At 36.0% G+C, this 25,298-nt stretch overlaps 1 protein-coding gene across 2 annotated transcripts in view; it reads left to right on the top strand.

Moving 5' to 3' along the window:
• The window catches only part of LOC108459349 (uncharacterized), a 53,179-nt gene extending 31,550 nt beyond the window's left edge, over nt 1–21,629 (top strand). For both annotated transcript variants that reach the window (XM_053026919.1, XM_053026920.1), the window contains exons 32-45: nt 246–519; nt 11,010–11,123; nt 11,210–11,293; nt 12,091–12,141; nt 12,222–12,398; nt 12,502–12,824; nt 12,910–13,248; nt 13,356–13,419; nt 14,673–14,819; nt 19,776–19,880; nt 19,959–20,069; nt 20,207–20,311; nt 20,506–20,575; nt 20,679–21,629. In XM_053026919.1, the coding sequence (XP_052882879.1) occupies nt 246–519; nt 11,010–11,123; nt 11,210–11,293; nt 12,091–12,141; nt 12,222–12,398; nt 12,502–12,824; nt 12,910–13,248; nt 13,356–13,419; nt 14,673–14,819; nt 19,776–19,880; nt 19,959–20,069; nt 20,207–20,311; nt 20,506–20,575; nt 20,679–21,373 (2,659 nt within the window). In that variant the 3' untranslated portion in view covers nt 21,374–21,629. The remainder of the gene's footprint in view (nt 1–245; nt 520–11,009; nt 11,124–11,209; nt 11,294–12,090; nt 12,142–12,221; nt 12,399–12,501; nt 12,825–12,909; nt 13,249–13,355; nt 13,420–14,672; nt 14,820–19,775; nt 19,881–19,958; nt 20,070–20,206; nt 20,312–20,505; nt 20,576–20,678) is intronic.
• Nucleotides 21,630–25,298: the final 3,669 nt, after the last annotated feature.

The following is a 25,298-nucleotide window of genomic DNA, read 5'->3' on the forward strand; positions in this document are numbered from 1 at the left end:
TGATGATACTTGGATAGGGTGTGGGTGTTGGATAACGGGTATGTGTTTAACTTGGGTATATTCAATTTTTTCTAACTTCTTTCATGTATTTGGAGGGTCATATCCCGTACTCATGTTAGAATATTTGTTTGACATGGGTACTACATAGGATGGTCCTCTATTAACTTTGTGTAACTTCTTGATTGCAACTTTATGATATGTTTCGTCCCTCCCTAGCTTGCTTATCCATTTTCAATCTGTTGCAGGGAATTATTGATGTCCTTGCGTTTTGATGAACCTGGCTGGCAATGGTCTGGCAGCTTCTTGCCAGATCATTTAGGTGACACTCAAGTGAAGATAAGAAATTATGCTTCTGGGACAATGAATATGATACGGGTGGAGGTACAGAATGCTGATGTTTCCATCAGGAATGAAAAGATTGTTGGAAGCCTCCAAGGGAATTGTGGGACAAACTTGATTCTCATATCTGAGGATGATACAGGATATATGCCATATAGAATTGATAATTTCTCGAAGGAGGTTGGTACCTATTCAATTAATGCTTCTTTTGTATTCTTAGGTTTTAGCTAATTGCTTTTTACTCGTTAGTTTCTGGCTTTCTATATTTTGTGGCCTTTTCATGTATCAGATACTAACTTGTTATTCCTATTTAGTTCGATTGGTAAAACAAACTGAGTGAACCAAATACTTAATCTGTGTCTCTGCTAGTGCTATGTAAAAGCCAGCTTTGTTAAGACATGGCTCAAATTGTTGGATTGCAGTCTTTGCTTGTGTGCTGTTAGAGTATGTGAAAAACAGGATATTTTCTATTATATTTTCCACAAGAGATTACATACATATTTATACACATAGTTAGCCTAACTAAGGTAACTTTACTCTAGGAAACAGAATAATTGTAGGGATACTGTACAACCTTAAAGCTAGGGATAGAATATTTTTAGAATCATATTTGATATACTCAAATATTCTAAAATCTGACACTCCCCCTCAAGCTGGGAAGTGGATATCATCCATTCTCAGCTTGCTTACTAATTTCTGAAACAACTTCCCAGACAATCCTTTGGTAAGTATATCTGCTAGTTGTTCATCAGTGGACACAAATGGAGTGCAAATTAAGCCACTGTCCAGTTTTTCCTTTATGAAATGTCTGTCCACTTCAACGTGCTTCGTTCGATCATGTTGAACTGGATTATGTGCGATATTGATAGCAGGCTTATTATCGCAATACAACCTCATTGGACCTTCCCACTTGATCTTCAAGTCTTCCAATATAATCTTTAGCCATAACAACTCACAAACTCCTAGAGCCATTGCCCTAAATTCAGCTTTTGCACTAGATCTAGCCACAACGTTTTGTTTTTTACTCCAAGTCACAAGGTTGCCTCCTAGGAAAGTGCAGTAACCAGAGGTTGATCTTCTATCAACCATAGATCCTGCATAATCTGCATCGGTATAGGCTTCAAGGGTTAAATTTTCGCCTTTTTTAAATAAGATTCCTTTGCCTGGCGTGCCTTTTAAGTACTGTAGAATCTGATATACAGCACTAAGATGTGATTCCTTAGGATTGTGCATAAACTGACTTACAACACCTACTGCATAGGCAATATCTGGTCTGGTATGGGACAAGTAAATAAGCTTCCCACAAGTTTTTAATATGACCTTCTATCAACTGCTGTATCTTCTAATACATCTCCGAGTCTGTGGTTCACCTCTATGGGTGTCTCTGCTGGTTTACAGCCCAACTTGCCTGTTTCTGTCAACAAATCAACTATGTATTTTTGCTGAGATATGAATATTCCTTCCCGAGAGTGTGCCACTTCAATACCAAGGAAATATTTTAACTTACCTAGCTCTTTGACTTCGAATTCTTTTACTAGGCATTTTTTTAACTTCTCCATTCCTTCTAGATCATCACCAGTCACAATAATATCATCAACATAGACTAATAAAGCAGTCACTCCCCCTGAAGATGAATGTTTTACGAACAGAGTATGATCTCCTTGACTCTGTTTATATCCCAGCTTGAGCATCACTTTGGTAAATCTTCCAAACCAAGCCCTCGGGGACTGTTTTAGTCCATATAAAGCCTTTTTTAGTCTGCAAACTGCCTGTCCTGTATTTGGACTGAATCTTGGAGGAACATCCATATAGACTTCCTCCTCAAGGTCACCTTGTAAAAAGGCATTGTTGATGTCAAATTTCTGTAATTTCCAGCCTTGGTTGGCAGCTAGTGACAACAACACTCTTACAGTGTTCATCTTTGCAACAGGGGCAAATGTCTCAAGATAGTCTATCCCATACATTTGAGTGTACCCTTTAGCAACCAACCTTGCTTTGTACCTCTCCAAAGAACCATCTGACTTATATTTCACTGTGTACACCTAGCGACATCCCACCGGTTTATTTCCTTCCGGTAATTTCACTAAGTCCCATGTCTTATTTTTTTCAAGAGCTTCCATTTCAATCTTCATGGCATTTCTCCAATTCTCATCTTCTAATGCCTCGAATACAATTTTAGGAATGGAAATAGAATTTAGGCTAGTAAGAAAGGCTTTGTGGTTATGGGACAAGTTTTTGTAAGACATGAATAGGTGCAAGGGATGTTTTGTACAAGCTCTAGTCCCCTTTCTAATAGCAATGGGAAAATCATCTAAATCTGTAGTATTAGAATTCAAAGTAGGTTCAGCAGTTACCTCGTGTCGTATAGGAGAAGAAGATGATTGAACTTGCACTGGTGCCTTCTTCCTTGAGTAAACCAAGAATCTGACGAGTAGTGTCCTGAATTCCTCTTGGTGATTTGGGTGTACTAGGCTCGTTTCAGGTTGCATAGGGTCATTGTTTCAAGTTAGGCGGTGGGTAGCGAGCAAAGTCCGAGTGAGAGTGTTTGATTGCTGGACAGAGCCGAATGGGAGTGTTTAGAGCTGGAATGAGAGTGTTTGGTTGCTGGACAGGAGCTGGAATGTCAAGAAGAAAGAATTCTTTGTCCTTATCTTCGTGAATAAGATCTCCCCGAAGATAAGGACGAGTGAAGAAATTTTCTTGTTCAACAAAAGTAACATCATTTGTTACAAAAATTTTTTTGTGGTGGATGATAGCACTTGTACCCTTTTGAGTGGAAGAATATCCAAGAAAGACACACTTGACAGCCCATGGATCAAATTTCCTCTATTTTGAGAATGAACATGGACAAAGGCGACATGACCAAATACTTTGGGAGTAAGATTACTGGAGGTATTGAAATCGGAAAAATTTGGCTAGAACTTGCATAGGACTTTGAGATTCAAGGACCTTTGTAGGCAATCTATTTAACAAATGAGTAGCGATTAGAGCAGCCTCCCCAGATTGTTTAGGGACTTTTTTGGAACAATAGGGCTCTTGTAATGGCTAAAATGTGACCATTCTTTCTTTCGGCTACACCATTTTGTTGGGGTGTACTAACACAAGATGACTCATGTATAATGCCTCTTTCTTGAAAATATGTTGAGAGGAATTGATTGAAATAATCCTTGGCATTGTCGACCTAAACCCTTTTATTTCGCCCCAAATTGTGTTTTGATCATGTTGTAAAAATTGGAAAGACAGACCTAACATCGATTTTTGCTTTAAAAGAAAAATCCAAGACACACAGTACAATCATCAATAAAGGATACAAACCACCGAGCTCGTAAATATTTGAAATAGTGGATGGCCCCAAACATCACTATGAACAAGAGTTAAAGGAGTGGATGTTCTTTATTGCTTCTTGGAAAAGAGGTACGTTTATGTTTTGCAAGTTCACGAGATATCACAATGAAATTTTTCAACAGTTAATCCTTTGAATAGTGAAGGAAAGCTGTTATGCCTTGGCGTAAGATCTAGTCACAGGTCTAGACGAGAAAGTATCCTTGCTTCGACCTATGGTTACTCAAAGGCAGATTCGTCTTTGACTGAACCCCCTTCCCAAACTAACGTTTGTGATAAAAAATAAAACCCCCCTTTTATTTCATATTGGCAGTCTTTTTATAGGCTGTTAATTACAAAGGAAAATCCTAATCTAATTCCTAATTTAAAGTCCTAATAGAATTCCTAATTTAAAGTTTATAAGGAAATAAAAAAACCTAGTAAAACTAAAACTCCCAAAGAAATTAAATAAATGTAGAATTCTAATTCCTATTCCTCCGTTGATATTGTTTTCCAATGAAAACATCTATATCATTACTCCCCCTCTCGGAGTTGAGCTTGTCCTCAAGCTCAAATTCGAGATAAGTCGCTCGAAAATTATCAATTGGTTCCCAAGTGGCATCTTCTTGAGGGCATCCTGCCCATTGCACTAATAGTTCCTTGACCCGATTAAGCCTGGTATTAATAATAGCTTGTGGAGTAGGCAAGGCCTTGCCATCATATACTACGGCAAGTCTCCTACCGATCTGGTTGAGGTCCCTTGTATTCTTTGAGGAAAGAAACATGAAATACATCATGTATTCTGCGCTTGTAGGTAATTCAAGTCGATAGGTCATCGATCCTATTTTGTTCAAGACTTTAAAAGGACCAAAATATTTTGGCAATAACTTGTGATGCTTCATTTAGTTATCGTCAATTGTCGATCTTTGTTGAAGCCGTAACCAAACCCAATCCCGACTTTAAAATTCAACTCTCGTGCCCCAAATCATAAGTGGCTTTCATTCGTTCTTTGAGCTTGCAAGAGTCTATCCGAGCATTGTGTAAAAGTGCATCCCTATCTTGTAGAGCTTTATCCACGACTTCAATCCTTGTAGAACCAGTTGAATAGGAGAGAAGTCGAGGTGGATCCTACCGTATACTAATTGGAAGGAGTGGCCTTTAGGCGATGTGATATGAGGTGTTGTAGCAATACTCAAATTTATGGAACCCAATCGACCTTTCGTCGTGGACGATCACTAGAGAGGCATCGTAAGTACATTTCTATTGTTCGGTTAACTACCTGTCGACCATCGATTGGGGATGGTATCTTTGAGGAAAAGCGAGCTTAGAACCACTTTGACGAAATAATTCCTTCCAAAACAGCCGAGGAAAACTTTATCACGGTCTGAAACTATGGATTCAGGCAAGCCATGAAGTCGGAATACCTCTGCAAAAAAGACGGTAGCAACAGATATAGCAGTAAATGGATGGGACAAAGGTAAAAAATGAGCGTACTTCGACAGCCTGTCCACAACCACCATAAGTACCGATTTCCCTTTTACTTTGGGTAGACCCTCCACGAAATCCATAGAAATATCAGCCCAAACATGTGGTGGTATTGGAAGAGGTTGAAGTAAACCTGCGGGCTGTAAATTTTGCCATTTGTGGCGTTGGCATACTAAACAATGTTGCACAAATTCTGAGGTTGCAAGCTTCATTCCTTTCCAAAAAAAATCTTGGCGAAGACGATGCAATGTTTTCAATTCCCCTTCATGTGCCATAGCATGTATAGAGGAGATAAGAGTGGGAATAATTGGTGAGGTAGGTAAAAGGTACAACCTCCCTTTGAAGAAAATCAACCCATCTTGTGCAACCCAATCGGGCCCCAACTCTCCTTGTAGAATTCTTTGCTGCAGTTGTGATAATTCTGGGGAAGCTTCTATTTCTCGTCTGATGGCTTTAAGAATTTCAACTTGAGGGAATGAAACAGTCATGAGGTGTGGTAAGTCTTCGTCTTTTCTAGATAAAGCATCTGCAGCCCTGTTCAACTTCCCTGCTTTATATTCCACTCGGAAATCAAACCCCATTAGCTTGCTGATCCAATGTTGTTGTGGAGATGTCGTAAGTCGTTGGTCTAACAAATACTTAAGATGAAATGATCAAGACGGATGAGGAAATGCCTTCCCCAAAGATAGGTCGCCAATGAGTCACCGCCTTTGCCAAACCAATTAATTCACGTCAGAGGCAGCCAACTTAAGGTGTCGATCGCAATCTTGCAACTAAAAAGGCAATGGGTGTCCTTTTGTCAGTAGTACTGACTCCAAACCCATTGTCCAAGCATCACATTCAACCACAAATTCCTCGCAAAGTTGGGTAATTGCAAACCTGGGGCTGAAAGAGAAGTTTTAATTGGGTGAAAGCAACATCGACTTCCTTAGTCCGATTGAAGGCATTTTTCTTTAGAAGAGATGTTAAGGGTGCAACCACTTGTCCATAATTCTTGATGAATTTTCGTAATATCCCGCTAACCCAAGAAAGCCTCGTAGAGCCTTGGTAGTTTTAGGAGTTGGCCAATCGGTGACTTTTTAATTTTAGTGTGATCAACCTCGACCCTTCACCATGGATGACATGACCGAGGTAGGTTACCCGAGACTCTCCAAAGAAACACTTGATTTCTTTAAGAACAACATATTATCCCGCAAGAGTTCAAAAACTAATCTTACATGATGCATATGTTCAGTCCATGTTTTGCTATAAATTAATATGTCATCAAAGAAGACTAAAACAAACTTACGCAAGTAAGGGCGAAAAATGTCATTCATCAAACTTTGAAATGTGGAAGGGGCATTGGTAAGCCCGAATGGCATGACAAGAAACTCAAAGTGTCCATGGTGGGTTCGGAAGGCTGTCTTTTCCACATCAATAGTTGCCATTCTAATTTGAAAATATCCCGATCGTAAATCCAATTTTGTAAAATATTTTGCCCCATGAAGTTCGTCCAACAATTCATCCACGACAGGAATCGGATATTTGTCTTTAACAGTGCAAGCATTAAGCTCTCGATAATGATGCAAAAACGCCATGACCCGTCATGCTTCTTTACTAATAGTACTGGAGAAGAGAATGGTGATCTACTGGGTCGAATGATTCCTTGTTGTAACATTTGGTCACACTGCTTCTCGATCTCATCCTTTTGAAAATGTTGATATAAGGCCTGACTACAATTGGTCCCGTTCCTGGTTTGAGAGTTATACGATGGTTACATTTGCGGTTAGGAGGTAACCCAGACGGTTCTTGGAATAAATGCGCAAGTTCTACCAAGAGCTTATCTAATACTATATTAGTTAAATCGTCCTCAGTATCAAGTCGAGTCGTGGAACTTCCTCCGGTGTTGCCCTTGCGAGTATCTTCTTCTTGTTTATCGCAAATTGCATAATTAAGGAGCTGAAATCCCATAAAATTGGACCAAGGGTACACAACCATTTAACCCCAAAATCATATCAAACCCTTCTAATGGTATTGTATAAAATCAGCTTGAAAGTTGTCATTGGCCACAACGAATGGATTGATTTACAAATGCCAATGCTAGGAACCCGTTCTCCGCTTGCCACACATACTTGCAACCCCTTTTCTTTTGTATTTTCGGTCCCAATCTTGGCACTAGACCTTCGTAGAAAGTTATGTGTCTTGCTGAATCAACGAGAACTAACACTGCTTTTCCGACACCTTTCTTTGGTAGTTGCATAGTAGATGAATTGCAAGTTCCTCTAATGGCATGTAAGGAAATTTCAAGATCATCTACCTCATCATCTTGCTCATCTTCAATATCTGGTACTTCTATCCAAAATAGCCTTTTACATTTGTGCCCCATGGAGTAAGACTCGTCACAATTATAACACAATCCCTTAGCCCTTCTCTCCGCCATCTCTGCCCTGTCAATCTTTTGATAAATGGTGCGAAGAACCTATTTTTTGTTATTCCCCATTGGTTTCGTTGTTTGTCCTCCTCCCTTTGCAAAGCTCTTAGTTGTTGGAATAATGGAATTGCTGCCAGTGTTTTGGGAAGCTGACCAGTTTAGATTGGTTTGAGATAACATCTTGGAAGAGACTTTTTGTTTCCGTTCCAAAGCTCGAGCCATATTCATTGCAACTCCAAGGTTTCCCAGTTGTTGCATCTCGATATCAATTCTAAGTTCCTCTACTAATCCGGTAGTAAAAAGGTTTACTTGTTGTCGAGGTTTAAGATCAGTGGTCCTAGCCAATAGTGATTGAAATTGACGTTGATATTCTTCTACCGTCCCAGTTTGTCTCAAGTTTGCAAGTTCCCCCAAGGGGTTATTACTCATAGGTGGCCCAAATATGACATGACAACACTCTCTAAAACGCTCCCAATCCAAATTTGCCTCCTCTTCCTCGATTTGATCAAACCACAATTGTGCTTCTCCTAAGAGATGGAATGAAGCTAAGCCGACTTTGTCTTCTTCGTTGGTCCGTGATTGCCAAAAATTTTTCGCATCTTTTAACCATCCTAAAGGATCACCAACACCATCATAAGTGGGAAATTCCATCTTGGAGTATCTTGGCACCATGCCCCCACCGTGTTGTGAATCAATTTCTTTTCTTGCCTCCACTAACGCCTTGTTCTTCATTATTTTTTCTAAATTCTCTTCGTTGTCTTTTGGACCGAAAGAGATAAAATTGCCATCTGCTCCTCTAATGCTTGTTGCCTTGTAGCCATTTATTCCATAAATGCCTCCACTTGGTGTCAAAGTTTTTTCGTCACCCATGACAACCGACTCGATACCAAGTTGTTATGCGCCTTGGCGTAAGATCTAGTCACAGGTCTAGACGAGAAAGTATCCTTGCTTCGACCTATGGTTACTCAAAGGCAGATTCGTCTTTGACTGAACCCCCTTCCCAAACTAACGATTGTGATAAAAAATAAAACCCCCCTTTTATTTCATATTGGCAGCCTTTTTATAGGCTGTTAATTACAAAGGAAAATCATAATCTAATTCCTAATTTAAAGTCCTAATAGAATTCCTAATTTAAAGTTTATAAGGAAATAAAAAAACCTAGTAAAACTAAAACTCCCAAAGAAATTAAATAAATGTAGAATTCTAATTCCTATTCCTCCGTTGATATTGTTTTCCAATGAAAACATCTATATCAGAAACATAATTTTAAGGACTCTAAACGATGGGTGACCAAGGCGAAGGTGATAGAGCCAAATTTGGTCTTTATTGGTTTTAATAGACTTGGATATGAGAGATAAAGGTGAGGAATTCAGAACACTAACTTCTTCACTGGATTCTTCAAGATAGTATAGGCCATTTATTTCTTTAGCATGTTCAATCATCCTCCTCGATTACATTCTGAAAAAGACACCGATTGTGATAGAAAACCACTTTACAGTTAGAGTCTTTTGTAATTTTTTAATGGATAAAAGATTGGTAAATAATTTTGGAACATGAAGGACATTTTTAAGAGTAAGGTTTTTGTTTATAACAATATCACCTTGTCCGCCAACGTGATCACAGAACCATCACCATCGTTATTTTTCTACTACTACAACAAGGTGTATAAGAAACAAATTTTTGTGAGGAGTGGGTCATGTGGTCTCAGTAGCTCTGAGTCAATGACCCAAGAACTTTTGGTATCTGTATTTGAGACTTTAGAACTTTGAAGAGAGGATATACCGAAAAGGCCAAACTACAAGTACTGTTGAAGAAGTTTTTCCAATGATCCCAAAGAAATTTTTAACTTCTCAATTTCTTCTTTATTGAATTCAATAGGTAATTCACGAGAATTGTTTTTTTATCTAGTCTGTCTAGTTGTATTTGCTCGTCCTTGTCCCTTTGATTGTCCACCTTTTTCGAAAAATTTTTGTTTGTTGTCTATGGCTTCCCATGAAGTTTCCAGCATTTGTCTTTAGTGTGACGAGCCTTTTTGCAAGAGGTGCACCATACGGAATCCTTGTTAAAAGACTTTGTACGTTCTATCATCTATTATCTTCACTAGTTGGTCGCTCCGGGCCAAATCTCCTCTCATTTACAGCATTAGTAACCAAGGCTGAACTATCCACTTGATTGATCTCCACCATAACTCCTCTTCTTCCTTCCTCAAGACGAACAATTGCAATTGTTTCATTTAGTGATGGTAGTTCCTCTTTCCAAGTATTTGAACTCTTCGCATCAAACTCAACATTCAGTCCAAGAAGAAAATCATAAATTGATCCTTTTCAACAAACCTTTTCAGAGTCTTTGCATCTTTCTTGCACTTCATCCGAATGCATCGGTAATGATCCATCTCTTGCCAAAAACTTTGCAATGATTGGAATACTCCGTGATTGATCGACTTCCTTGCTTGGTGGATGAAATCTTAGTCTTGATTTCATAGATTTGAGCAAGATCTCGAACTTTAGAATAAGTTTGCTTCACGACTTCCCATATTTCTTTGGATGTGCTAAGAAACATGCATGTATCACGATTTCGGCATCATAGAGTTCCATAACCAAGACATTACCATAGAGTCTTGTTCATCCCAAGCATCAAACTTAGGGTCCCTTCTTTAGGTCCGGCCCGAGTAAGTGACTCACTTTCCTCTTCCTTTCAAGAAGGTACGAACCAGTTGGGACCATTTTAGATAATTTTTCCATTTAGCTCAGAGGCTACTTGGATATTCTGAAACTCACTCATTGGATTTGAGTTGTTTACGAAATTTTGAGCCCTCCCAGTGTTCTTGGTCTTGACGATTCAGTCATGTTGTGTCGAACAAGTTCTATAGACTTGAGGACTGGTTGGGAGTCGAAAAAAAGAACAAAGCTAAAGAAACCGGCTAAAAATCCGAACTCGGGCTAAATAACAGGCTCGATACCATGTGAAAACAGGATATTTTCTATTATATTTTCCACAAGAGATTACATACATATTTATACACATAGTTAGCCTAACGAAGGTAACTTTATGCTAGGAAGCAGAATAATTGTAGGGATCTTATACAGCCTTAAAGTTAGGGATAGAATATTTTAGAATCATATTTGATATACTCAAATATTCTGAAATCTGACAGAGTACTTGTTAGTAGTTTTTTTATTTTTTATTTTTTATTTTATATATTTTACTTATTTGTACTGCCGTATCTACTATTACTTTTCTTTCTGTTTGTTAGGGGTTATTTATGACATTCTACTCTTAAATATGAAATGCTAAGATCCCAAACCATCAAATGTGGAATAGCTAATATTTGTGTAAACTCCAAACCTTTAAGTAGTTTAATCCCTCAATTACCTTCTTTGCATTCTGCATCACCCATTTTAAAACTTTGATAATAATTTTTTGTGAGAGTTCTGTATCTTTTTTGTCATTGTAGAGACTAAGGATTTACCAACAAAGGTGTGAATCACTTGACACCATTGTTCACCCATACACTTCCTGCCCTTATGCGTGGGATGAACCCTGCTATCCCCACCGTGTTTTTATTGAGGTATGCCCACTTTACTTTTTGTTCCTTTTGAAGTGATGAACTGTAAGGTATTGCCTTTCTAATGAATCTTTGTTTGACATATAAAGGTACCAGGGGAGCGTATGGTGGGTTCTTTTGCTCTAGATGATTTGAAAGAACATATGCCTGTGCACCTACAGTCTACTTCTGAGGTACATCATTCTGTTATTAGCTTTATTTCTTTAAGCAGGACCTGACATAAGGCGCCTAAATAGGTCAGCAAACTTTATATCTGCTCTGAATTGGTAAAGGAGGGTTAGTAGTATATTTCAGTTGATATTCTTTGAGGATTGAACCCTCCTGCAGTAACTTGTCTAATAGGGTCAATTTGCAACATAAAAAGTTGCAAGCTAATAATATATCGATTTTTAGTTTCATGCTATATTTAATGAATATAGTAGCATTAGATGCTTACCTTGAAGGTGAGCATTATTTTTTGAATATTTCGGAGGCTAAAATTCTATAGAAAGCTCTTCTACTTTACCAAAGTTCAAGATAAGCCAATGTGCTATTGTACAACCTGCATGGCTGTGTTTGTCTTTTAGAACTAGCATGGCCAAATACTAATAATTTTCAAACATTAAAATATAAATAATTACACAAGTGTTGTAAATATGTGAACCTGATAATCTATTGATTATTGCTTAAAGAATAATTAAAATAGCATAAATCCAGAAAACATGCTCCAAAGAAAATCCTTCACTCTCCCTTGTTCTTGAAAAATATTACCGATTATTGTTCTCTAAAGACATAAGGAATATGAGATGGCTTGTTATATTATACTGCTGGAGTAATGTAGCATATGATTCTGTTGGCTCGTTTATAAATATATTTTTGAAATAGCTATTTCTTAAATATAAAAAATTAGCTATTCAAGGTTATTATTTCCCCTCTACTCCTGTGTCCTGATTTTACATTAAATATTTATCTAATGCTAAACTGTCTACAGAAGCCAGAAAGGATGTTGCTTTTATCCGTGCGTGCTGAGGGTGCAACAAAGGTACATTATCATAGTTAGGTGCTTTGAGCTGGATGTTTTTTTGCATTTGTGTAGCTTAACAACTGAATTTCTTGTTTCAGGTGCTCACAATTATTGATTCAACATATCATGTTCTGAAAGACATGACAGATCAAAGTAGCATTAGGTTCCAAGAAAAACAAAATCAAGAGAAACAAGGGAAACCTGCTGAATACAAGGAGAAGTTTTCAGTTACTATTCCTTGCATTGGTATTTCTTTGGTTAATTCTTATCCACAGGTTAGCAGATACAAATTGCTAGAGTTTTGTTCAGATCTAAAGATATTTGTTCAGATCTAAAGATATACTTCAAAATCTATTAAGCTTTCTCTTTATTTTGCAGGAATTGCTTTTTGCCTCTGCAAAAAATATAAAAATTGATCTATTTCAAAGTGTGGACCACCAAAAGCTTTCTTGCCATATATCTTCGCTTCAAATAGATAATCAACTGCATAACACCCCCTATCCTGTCGTCCTTTCCTTTAATAGGGAATACAGAAGTAACCAAGCTGGCCAGATAAAGAAGGATGATAGCCCAAAATTTAAAGCAGAAAGGGGGTTACTGATTTCTTCAGATACTTCGTTTGAACCTGTGTTTAACCTAGCTGTGGCAAAGTGGAGGAAGAAAGATATTTCATTGGTCTCTTTTGAATATATAAGCCTAAGGTGTCGTTTCAGATTCAAATGCATCTTAGTAATTGTTTGATTTGTAATAGTTTAAGTGCTTATTTTAGTATATATTTGCTTGCAGAATGGCAGATTTTTGCCTTGAGCTTGAACAGGAACTGATTTTGAGCTTGCTTTACTTCTACAAAGCTGTCTCTCCAGGTTTACAGAGTCAAGCCTTGCCATTTTCTGATCCTAACTTCAATGTGGGTTTTATGCACGGTCAAACATCTGAGCATGTGAAAGTAAGAGAACACCTACATGGTAGTGGTACTCCTGTGCTCAGTAGAATTGATGACACTGGTGGATTACCTTTAATAGTTCCAATAGGGGCTCCTTGGCAGCAAATTCACTGTTTGGCCAGAAGACAGAAGAAGATTTATGTGGAATCATTTGATTTGGCTCCTATAAAGTTCACTCTTAGGTAGAATAACTTTGTCTCTAGTGGAGTTGGTTTCTTTAAATTCAACTCAAGCTCTTATTTTATCACCTGTAAACTAAACTAACAAATATGAGGTTTGGTTTGAACAGCTTTTCTAGTTCTCCTTGGATGCTTAGAAGCGGGGTTCTTACATCTGGAGAATCTGTTATCCATGTGAGTGGTTCTATTATCTAAACTCCGAGAACCATACAAGGTTGTGTATCATAGATGAGTATCTAAAAAATAAAAACTGGCATGATTATAAAAAGTTCAAGCATTTCTAGCTTACCCAGGAAGTGAAGATTTCATTTCTTGTCTAGTGAGGAAATAAATGAAAAATATGGCCAAATCTCATGTGGCTTCAGTGAACTGGTTACCTTTTTTTTTTACCAAATATGATGGATTTGTGCTTCCTGCCTTGTACTAAGGGCCAAACTTAACATGTCTAGTGTTTCACATTTATTTTACATGCGCAGACATAGAGACTTGGTATATTTATTGGTACTCATATAGAATATATTGTTTCACTATTTTGACTGTAATTGGAATTGGTCACTATGCATTTGGGTGGATGCTACTTAATCTTGATTTGGTTAGTGCATATTTATAAGTTGTTTTGCTAGGATGAGATTTTCTTCTGCCTCAGTATATGGATGAAAGTGACCTGAGCAATTCGTTAGCTATTTTAGGTGATGTCTTGATCCATCACATTATTATGCTTAGTACACGAGCTAAAGCTAATTCAGTCTACTTAGGATTCTGCAAGTTTTCATGGTTTCCTTGTGAGTTTGGCTTATTTTTGTCATTTTTTATGTTTGAATTTTTGCTAGAAGTTGAGACTATTTTAAAATTGTATTTGGTTGTCAAATACTAACTACTGCTTTTATAAGTTGAATAGAAACAGGGAGGGTGAAAAAAGGGTCAAACTTGCAGCAATGATCTTTTTCTCTTGTCCTTTTTTCCCCAAATGTAATAATCGCATAACAGGAGCAAATGATATTTCCTACTCGTGAAGTTAAATTCAGAATGCTATTAAGTCTATTTCAGTTTTGTGTTTTTTTAATTTGTTTATTGGTTTGGCATATGTTTCCCTTCTAATTGCCTCATCCATAGAAACTGTAAACCACAAAAGCAAAAAGATGATAATAATAAAATAAATGGAAGAGGGAGTAGGGAAAACAATCATCATTCTCATTTCATCTTTTGATTTTTGGCCATGATTTTAATCATGCAGATGTTCTTGAGTCAATCATTAAATGGTCATTCCTTAATAAAAAATGTGCTTTGCTAGTGTAATTCGTGTGCTTTTGTTTTACTACTTTTCTTTGCTTCATATTAATTCCATTGTTTTAGTAGAACTTTGAAAATTCCCTTGGGGTTCCTCTCCTGTAAAGTACTAATCTTCTTGGTAAAATTATTCACTGCAGAGAGGTCTGATGGCTCTTGCTGATGTAGAGGGAGCACGAATTCATCTCAAAGAGTTGTCAATCATGCATCAAATGGCCAGTTGGGAATCTATTCAGGAGATCCTGATTAGGCACTATACTCGACAATTTCTCCATGAGATGTACAAGGTAAATACCAGATCGTCTTTTTTAAAATCATTGAACCCTATAGCATGGTGCTATCTATAAGGAAAATAGAATACAAAATGTGCTCCATTGTTGAATTTTATCAAGCTATTTATACAAGTAATTCTCAACTAATTTTCCTAATAGCTAGAAGAAAAAATCTCAATAACTCTTAAGTATGTTAGAAAATATTTGAAAAACAAAATTTTGGAACAAATAACAGAAAGCTAAAATGGAGTTAGATTCACGATAGTTGGTTCCTCTCTTTTACACCCTTGCAAGTTGGTGAAGACATTGACAACACCCAACTTGGAACACGCAACCTGATCTACAGTGTGTAAATGTTTGACTGCAACTTCTTTGTTTTCTACCTATTCATGAATGAAGTGGAAGTCGTTTGCACATGTTTCATTCAGTTATGGAAGACATGGTTTTCAGAAATTTATGTTGTGCTAACTTTATCACATATGATATGCTGGATGATATTGAGTGAAAAGTGTAGCGAACAGCAGAGATTAGCGAGCCAATATGTTTCTGTGACAGCAGCAACTAGAGCATGATATTCAACTTCAGTGTAAGATCAAGACACTGATCACTGCTTCTTGGAGGACCATAAAATAGTTCTTCCTAGATAAATCATGTAATTAGTAGTGGAAGTTTGATCAATCGGTTCACCAGCTCAATCGAAATTTGAATAAACTACCAGCCTTGAGTCATGTTCACGAGTTATGCGAATATCGTAGGATGTTCGATTAAAACATCAGAGCAACCTTTTGATAGCCTTCCTATGGGCTTCTTGAGGATGATGCATGAATTGACATAGGTTGGTGACAGTAAATGCAATGTCAGGTTTAGTAAAGGATATGTATTGAAGTTTGTCAGTAAGTTGCCTATATTTCAAGACACCAACAATGTGTTCATCATTGGAAGGACCAAAAGCTGTTGAACACATTGTTATGGAACACCTTTTATGGCTTGCATATTAACATCATGCAAAATATCAAAAATATATTTGTGTTGAGAAAATAGAAGACCATCATCACTAGGAAGGACCTCAACGCCCGTAAAATAATGCAATGTACCAAGACCTATAAGAGAACCTATGGGACAAGCCATCAATCATATTTCGAACACCTTGGATGTAATTGCTAGCGATCTATAACATTCACATAAATAAGAATATAGTCATTCAAGTCAAATTTGTGAAGTATGAATAGAGAACTATCAAGATTGAATTTGGTGAATCCCACTCTTACTAGATTGTAATGCCAAGCCCTAGGCACTTGTTTAGGACCATAAATTTGCTTTTCAATTTGCAAACATGATTAGACAATGAATTGCTTGCAAAGCTGGGTGATTGTCGCATATAAACCTCTTATATCATCTTTGCAAATAATGCATTATTCACATCTAGTTGGAAGAGTGGCTAGATTTCTTGAGTCAGTATTGGGAGGTCTAGTCGAACAATAGTGGGTTTGATAATTGGACTGAATGTAGATCTTTTGTAACCTACTGTGCTTTGCACCTTTCAAGAGAACCATCAGGATGTTTTATTCTAAATAACCACTCACAATCAATCACATTCTTTGAAGGATCATAAGGAAGCAAGTCACATGTTTGGTTTTTGACAAGCACATCAAATTCAGCTTTCATGGCTGCTTTCTATTGAGGATGACATTGGGCTTGTTTATAAGTTCGTGGGATGAAGAGGGGAAGGGCTAGAGCTGTGATGTGGATCTGTGGGGGTGGGTTGAGGTTACTTTATGAGTATGTTATCATTGGATGTGTGTTAGTTTGGGAGGTGCTTTTGATGATGCAAGCATGGATTTGGAGAAGATGGAGTAGGTTGTGTTGGTTTAGCTAGTGTAGTAGTTGTTAGATGTTGATAGGTTAGGAGGGGTTGTGGGCGATGTTCCGGGTTGGATGAGGCAAAGGTTGTAGGAAGTTGATGAGATGATGATAGAGCTTGGTTAGGGGGAAAAGGTGGAGAATTAGGAAGTAGGTTGGGAGTAGTACTTGAAATTTTTGAAACCCTCTAGCAAGCAGCAGAGTAGAGTGGCTTTGTGATAGTGCAGGGTGGAAGCTTAAGACAAGGAAATAAGATTTTCTCCCAAGATAGATTGTGAGAAATAGTTGTAAATTGGGAAGTAAATTTTGAAACGAAATTTTCTTGAAAAACTAAGACATCTATAAATTTTTGAACGAACAGGATGAAAACGCTAGTGGTGACGTATTTGTTAGAAAATCTCAAATAAACACATGGTATTAAATGAGACTAAAGTTTACTTGGCATATGGCTTCAGCCATTGATAGCATAACACCCAAATCTTATAGACTTATAATTTGGAGGTTCTTGGCATAAAATTTTATAGGGGCATGTTTTTTTTAGACTTGGTGTGATTAACCTATTGATTGACAGCTTGATGATCGGCCAAAATCCAAAATATTGAGGGTAGTGAGGCTTTGTGTGAGAGTGTTTTAGCAGTTTAACAACATGTAGGTATCTGTGCTCTACTAGGGCCACTCTTTAGTTGTAGAGGAGGGGAAAATAATTGTTGGTGTTCCGTGTGTTTTTTAAACTTACAAATTCATTACCACCATCAATATAGAAAAGATTTTTGTTTGAAAACGTCGTTCAAGCAAGGTCCATAAATCACTTTTATCAACTGACAACACTATGGAGGGCCCCATAAATCATTGTAAATTGTTTGTAATGGTCGTTGACTATGTAGGGGATTTTCAGCAAAAAGCAACCTATGCATCTTATTGAAGCAATAAGAATTACAAGCGGAAACAGTTTTTGAATTTGAACAGAAAATTGATGCAAAATTTTATTTAGAATACGAAAATTTGGATGTCTTTAGTGACAGTGCCATAGTGACGAGTAATGACCATATTGCGTTGGGGACTAGTTGGACTGCTTGATGGCCCGTAGTAAAGTCCATCTCTATTCTGCCCGCGTACTAGAGGCGCTTCTGTATTCAGATCCTTGACAGGAAAACTTCATAGATGTTTGTTTATTGTGGCAAAATTGAAAAACAAATATAAGGTTTCTTTTAAGTAATTGAAAGTGATGATTTGATGCACATAAATTGGTTTTTATTGATATGAGAAATTAGAATGGTGTTACCATTGCCTATTGAAACCTTTTCGGAACCATGGTAATCATGCACTTTTAGCATCTAAGACAATGTGATGAATGGCTCGGGAATCAACAACCCAAAGCTCTGTCGTGAAGTAGCTGACTAGCAGGTTGGCATGAGCTTGGAGATTGTTATGAGATCAGGATTGATAAACTTTTGTCAGGTCACCCAGGCGATCATAGAGTTGACGCCGTTGCTCATTTCTTGTAGGTTTCTGTTGTTGGTTTCTTGTGGATCATCATTGTTTCCTGTTAAGTTGGGAATGCATTGGTTGACTATTTTGGAAAGCATTATACCCTTGACGGTGACTGCTGCTTTTTTTGTTGGGCTATACAAGGGTAATGGGAGGCTTTTGCAATTTTCTGGCTTCCTCATGTTCTAAAAGGGGCTCGTGGTTCATTTAACTACTCATGTTTTGAATTTTTGTTGAGAATTTAAGATTAATTTCAGTAGTGTTCTGATGTGAGAGTTGTGGTTCTTTGTTTAGTATTTAGGGCAATGATTTTGTAACAGGACCGGTGGTTTGATTAGATAAATTATTAGTTCATAAAAAAATAAAAAATAAAAGTATAACAGCCGGTTCAACTGGTTTGTACTGGTTCGTAGGTCAATTGGTTCAACCTCTTTTTCCAGGCTGGTGTTCCGAGTGGTTTCCGGTTTGGTTGGCCGGTCTGGTCCAATTCCAACAACCTTGATTTAGGGTTTAGTTTATTAAATATCTTCAAGTTTTGAGTTGTGAGAGCAGTGTTTGAATTATTTAGTAAATTTAAAAGGGTTTAGTGGATGAAAAGCGGTATAGGATTTTTAACGATTGGTTGAAAAGGTTCCCTCAAATCCAAAACTGCAAATCTTGTCTATTTTGTTACCAGATTGATGTAGAACAGGCATTCTTAATCACTCAATAATAGCCTTAATAATCTCAATTGCATGAACTCAAATCTCATGTCTCATAGGTAAAAATCCCTAAATCAAAATATCAATCATCATAACTTAAATTCCAAGTTTTATTGAAACCTATATTTATGACTTCACAAACCTAGGTTTAAAAAGTGCATCACAATATGGCCACCTAACTATTAAGGAAGGTTTGGCAAAAACAATATTTATGTACAATAGAATGACCACATAAACAAAGCCACATGATAAATGTCCTCTATCAGTGGGCTTACTCACAGGCCTCAGATCAAATTTCAAGTCCTGCCGTTCCATTGGTACACAACTTGAATCTAGAATCTCAACCAAATCCCATACTTACCATTAAAGCCTGGGTGACTTTAATTTGTCAAAGATATCACCTTATATTTGATGTTTGTACTCTTGGGTGCCTCAGAACTCCATTTTTCATGATTCAGAAGTTATGCTTTGATCTCTAGCTCCCTTAGAATCTGTTTGAAGCAAATTAGTGCTCTGCACACTGCAGAGCTTGCCATGTATGAATTTCATTGCTGCTGACTGTGTTGCCTCTGATGTGATTCATCATCTTCTCGGAACTGTTGTGATAGTTGTGATATCTTGCATAATTATGTCATGATTCTAGGATTAATTAGCATAATATTAGGCATATCATATCATATCTTTGTCTTTCCTTATTTGTGTATCTAGTTATTATTATGAATAGGCTATGTAACTTACTGTAAATAGACAAGTATTATTTTCACACAAGTCTTTTCCCTATTTCTCTCTTTTCTTCTCCTTATTTTTCTTTCTTTTTTACGGCTGTTACAGCCAACAGTAGAGCTGCAACAGCAGCTGTTTTCTTCCTTCTTTCTCCTTCTTCTTCCTCACTTGATTTCACAGAAACTAATGTAATCTGCAGGTGTTTGGCTCTGCTGGTGTTATTGGCAATCCCATGGGATTTGCTAGGAGTCTAGGTGTAGGAATTAGAGATTTCTTAGCAGTTCCTGCAAAGAGTATTTTGAAGGTAATTAAATTTTGTATTCTTTGTTAGCTTTAATTCTGTGTTAATGGCTGAGGGCTGAAATAGGAATGTTTCTTTTAGAGTCCCACTGGACTTATCACAGGCATGGCTCAAGGTACTACTAGTCTTCTGAGCAATACGGTCTATGCACTAAGTGATGCTGCCACTCAGTTCAGTAAAGCTGCACACAAGGTATCACTAGATGCAATTTGTTCTAATTAATTAAGGTTTTATTTTATTTTTTATCTCTTAATGTTATTATCTATGAGAAACTTGAATTATTCAGTTAAATATCATTGATTGACAGTGAAAAGCTATACTGCTTGCAGGGTATTGTTGCATTTACATTTGATGAGCAGGCTGTTGCAAGAATGGAAAGGCAATTGAAAGGGGAGGCTTCACACAGTAAAGGCATAATTAATGAAGTTTTTGAGGTATGAACATCTTTTCTACTTTTTATCTTTTGAGCTCTTTCTATTTGGATGGTAAATATTGCACCACAGCAATAAACCCTCTGGAAAGAAATAAAGCTGCTTGTTAACAGTTGTCTTTTATGGGGAGCCTGTTTGGATAGAGATGTTACTGCATGCCTTTTCAAGGTTGAATCTTATTTTCCTGTTAATTTCAGGGACTTACTGGCCTCCTTCAATCGCCAGTTAAAGAAGCAGAGAAACATGGCCTACCTGGAATCCTCTCAGGTAAACCACCGGTAGCTAGTTGGCTGCAGGTCTTATGAACCATGTTACTATCATAAACAACAAGCCATGCATCATCATCTGATTATTTTTGTGTTCCGTACAGGAATAGCTTTGGGAGTAACAGGACTAGTGGGAAGACCAGCTGCTAGTATACTTGAGGTTACTGGAAAAACTGCACAGAGTATTAGAAACAGAAGCAGATTATACCAAATGGGTTCGCAACGTTGTAGAGTTCGTTTGCCAAGGCCTTTAAGCAGAGAACTTCCTTTGAGGCCTTACTCTTGGGAAGAAGCTGTTGGAATATCGGTGCTTAAGGAAGCTGATGATGGCAAGCTCAAGGATGAAGTCTATGTCATGTCCAAGGCACTTAAAAACCCCGGTAAATATGTCATCATGACAGAGAGACTTGTGTTGGTTGTTAATTGCCCGAGTCTGGTGGACTTGGGGAAACCTGAATTCCGAGGTGTTGCAGCTAATCAAGAGTGGGTGATAGAAACAGAAATTAGCCTGCATAGTGTAATCCACACTGATGCTGATGATGGTGTGGTACATATTGTTGGAAGCAGTTCAGATGCATTGTTAAGACAGAATCAGCAGATGTCGAGGAAGGGTGGTGGCGGTGGGACGAAGATGCGGTGGAATAATCCATCAACTCCGCTTCCACTTTTTCAGACCAACTTGGAACTGGAATCAGAAGAAGACACAAAGAACTTTTTACGGGTTTTGCTTTCTACAATTGAACAGGGGAAAGAGCAAGGGGGAAGTGAATATCTATTGCAGAGAAGTAGTATCAGGTAGATTTCCTTTATTAGTTCCTTTTCTGTAAGCCTTTTTCACCCCAGTAAGAACAGGAGAATATATATAATTAAAAACAAAGGTCCCTAACATATAGTTCACAAAAAAAGAAAGAAAGAGAGGAAATAGCTAGATAAGAGTTGAGCTGGAAAGCATTTGGTTTTTACTCTTGCATTTATTCATTCTCGTGTATAGTTTGTACAAAATTATATTTTACAACAGTAGATATATACAAAAAGTTGGTTCTGCTAAGTATAAATTCAAGACTTTATCCTTCAAGGATTAGAATTATTTATTCAAATATTGTTTATCTTTTTGGTTTTTTTCTCTGTGCAGAATGTTGTGTTGGGATTATGTGTGTATTCTTTGTTTTTTCTTTTTTTGAATAGCTATTTTGAGATTCATGGATGTCAAGGTATGTGGTGTTCAATTCTCTGCGCTTTACTATGTAGGGAAAAATACATATATAGGATCTTGATTCTTGACACCAATGTGTTGAGATCCTATTGGAACGTTTAGTTTGTTTTCTAAATTCTAATAATGTTAAATGAGATTTATTTAATATTAGGCATGTAAATGAACAGAGTTTGGACGAACAAACTTTTTTTTATGTTCGTTTGTTTATTTTTAAGTTTGTTCGTTTGTTTATTTTTAAGTTTGTTTGTGTTGGTTAAGATTTTAATTTTTTGTTCATGTTCTTTTATTTAAAATTATTTGTTCATGTTTGTTTGTTTAATGTTGATGAACCTTAAACGAACTTATTCATGAACATATAATTGAATATGTTCACGGACAATGTTAACAAATAATAAATAATAAATAAATAAATACATACACATATTATTTAGATATAAAATAGTTAAATATAAAAATTAATAATTATATTATAAATGAAAAATACAAACTAAGATAATTTTATTAATATATATTAATGGAACATCAAATTAGTTTTAAGATAATTTTATTAATATATACTAATGAAATTTTATAAGAAAATATCATTAATGAATAAATGAGTCATAAATGAGTTAATAAACAAGTTTATAAACAAGTTTGTTTGTGAATATAAATGAATCGATCACCTTTGTTTATGTTTATTCGTTTATTAAGCAATCACAAAAGTTTTGTATATATTCGTTTATTTAGTTTAATAAATGAACATAACAAATATTATACAAATTGTTCATTGAATGTGCTATTTATTTACATGTCTATTTAGTATTTTATTTCAAACATTGAAAAAAGACTAACAAATATAGGAAAGTTTTATTATCATATTTAAATTACATCATATTATATTTTGCAAACAACATATTCAAAATAGTTTTAATTTTATAAAACCAATTATATAATAACAAAGTATTAGATTTCATTATATGTAAAATAATCAGTTGTGAAGGGTTTTGAATTATTGCGTGGATCCTCGTCAAAAGCATTATTTATAATCTGGTTTGGATTGCCTTTTGTTGTCTCGCTTAGTAAACATGAAGTAACCATTTTTGAAGGTTTTAGGTTTTACGTCTCTGGGTCTTTTTGAAGGCAAACTGTGGCCGATCAATGCTGACTAATTTTCTATAAGAACCAAGATTGAAAGCTTAATGGTTAAATATTCATTTGGTTCTCTAGTTATCCATTTTTCTAGAGAAAAATCAACTCATATAAGACTTTGGGATATAAATTGAAAAAGATTAACAAAATATGCCATGATTTTTCATTTAAGAAAATGATATAAAAGTTTTTGCCAAATCTTATAATACTAAATTGAAAAGGAAAGTATAACTATGAGTGCTAAATGAAATTTTAACCCAAAACTTAAATTTTTTTCATACCAACTAGGCTTGAAACTACAATGCAATATCAACCACATAAACATAAACTTATTGTCTGAGAATTTGGAGGTTCACCCTTGTAATTTGTCTTTAAAAAATATTTTTGTTGCCAAGTCTTAGTAGGGATTTCAAATCAGATTGAACCATTGCCTTATGCAAAATTACCGGAAATTCTAACTTTTAGGTTTTGGTTAAGATTATTTCACTTTTCTAATGCAAAAAAAAAAAAAAATCAACCCATTTGTTAGCTAATTGCTTGCTTTCGATGATAATAATATCATATTTAGTCATAACTCATAGTTTTTTAAGTGTCTTCGACTAGTATCATGATTGAGCCTACCATTTGATAAATTATTCCGATTGATGCCTAAAATTATGAAAATTCTTTTTTTTGGATGCTATTGAGTTTGCCATGATTAAAAGATTTCAATAGGATTAGGACTACTAACTTTAACTATTGTTATTTGTTACTTTATTTCATAAATTGTCTTATTTTTTGTGTTATATTGTTGGGTATAACTTGTGTTATTGTTATTAAAAACATATTTGTATATCATTAAACAATTGTGGATGTTTAGTAAAAAAATGACTCGTTTTAGTATTAATATTCAGAGAAGTACGAGTGGAGGTTTTAACTTAATTAGGTCTAGGGATCGAAAGAGGAGGATATTGGGTGTAGTAAGTCATTGGATTAAGATGAAGCACTATTAAATTTGTGCTTCACCTAATCAAGAGAAAAATTAGCTTTTTATAGGCCTAAAATGACTTCATACACTTAGGATATATATATATTTTGTGCAAAACAAGATAGGATTAGAGCTTTTGTCCATGGTGATGAATAAACATGCATTGATGAATTAAGAATGTCTAAAGCTATCTTTTTTAAGTTGTGTGCATTACTATAAAAAAAAAAAGGGTTGAAGGATACAAAACACTTGTTAATTTATGTGCAAGTTGCAATTTTCCTTTTCACACTTGCTAATCTTATTAAGAATAAAACTTACAGTGATACATTTCAAAGGTTAGGTGAAACTGTAAATAGGTATTTCAATAAAGTCCTTATTGGTGGTATTAAAGTCCAACACTTGCTATGTAGAAAGATTGAACCCATTCGCAATGATTCAACCAATGACTAGCGGAAATGGGTCAAGGTGATAAATTAAAAATAATGTTATTAATTTGATATACATTTTACTAATATTAGTTAAGTTAATTTAACCAACCTTTGTGATTATGTATTATTAGAATTTTATTGGGCATTAGATAAAACCCACATAAAAGTATGAGTGTTCTTGAGGATATCGTATAAGTTAAAATGAGGTAGCCACTGATGTTTTAGGGGCATGTTTCCTTAACATTAATTGACTTATGTATTACCTGGCTGGCAAGTGCTAACAGTTAATGGGAGAGTTCTTCAAGATGCTTTGAGTAGGAAGAATGACTTGAAAGTGGCTATGGATATGCTTCTTTTGGTTACAATAATAATTAGACTTCCTACTAGGCACTTTAAACCATAAAATTTGAATTCTTGTTTAACGAAGTAACTTTTAGAAAATCTATTATAAATTTTACTAGGTTGCTATTACCTTGTTGATGAGAATTACACACATTCAGAAGGGTTTTTAGCATCCTTTAGAGGGCAATGATATCACTTAACTGAGTGGAGACATGGTTACCAACCCACCACCCTTGAAGAGTTTTTAACATGAAGTATGCTTTCGCAAGAAATGCAATTGAAAGGTGTTTTGATCTTTTAAAGATGAGATGAGGTATACTTAGGAGTCCTTTTTATTCCATTAGTATACAAAATCAAATTATCGTTGCATGTTGCTTGCTACACAATTATATTCACAAGAAAATGTCTTATGACCCATTGAAATGTGATGATGAAGCTTAAAGTAGTGAAGAAGTTGAGGATGCTTATACCCATGAAGCAATAGTTTCTAGAATTGAGCATACAAACGAGTGGAGCATGTTTAGACAACAACTTATTGCTAAGATGTTTGACGAGTGGAGAGCTTCTCAATCAAGGAGGTGAAATAATGGAACAAATTAAATTGAATTAACTTGTATGAATCTTTCAATAAATATTGAACTAA

This window comes from Gossypium arboreum, chromosome 4 (assembly GCF_025698485.1).
Source record: "Gossypium arboreum isolate Shixiya-1 chromosome 4, ASM2569848v2, whole genome shotgun sequence".
Lineage (NCBI taxonomy): Eukaryota > Viridiplantae > Streptophyta > Magnoliopsida > Malvales > Malvaceae > Gossypium > Gossypium arboreum.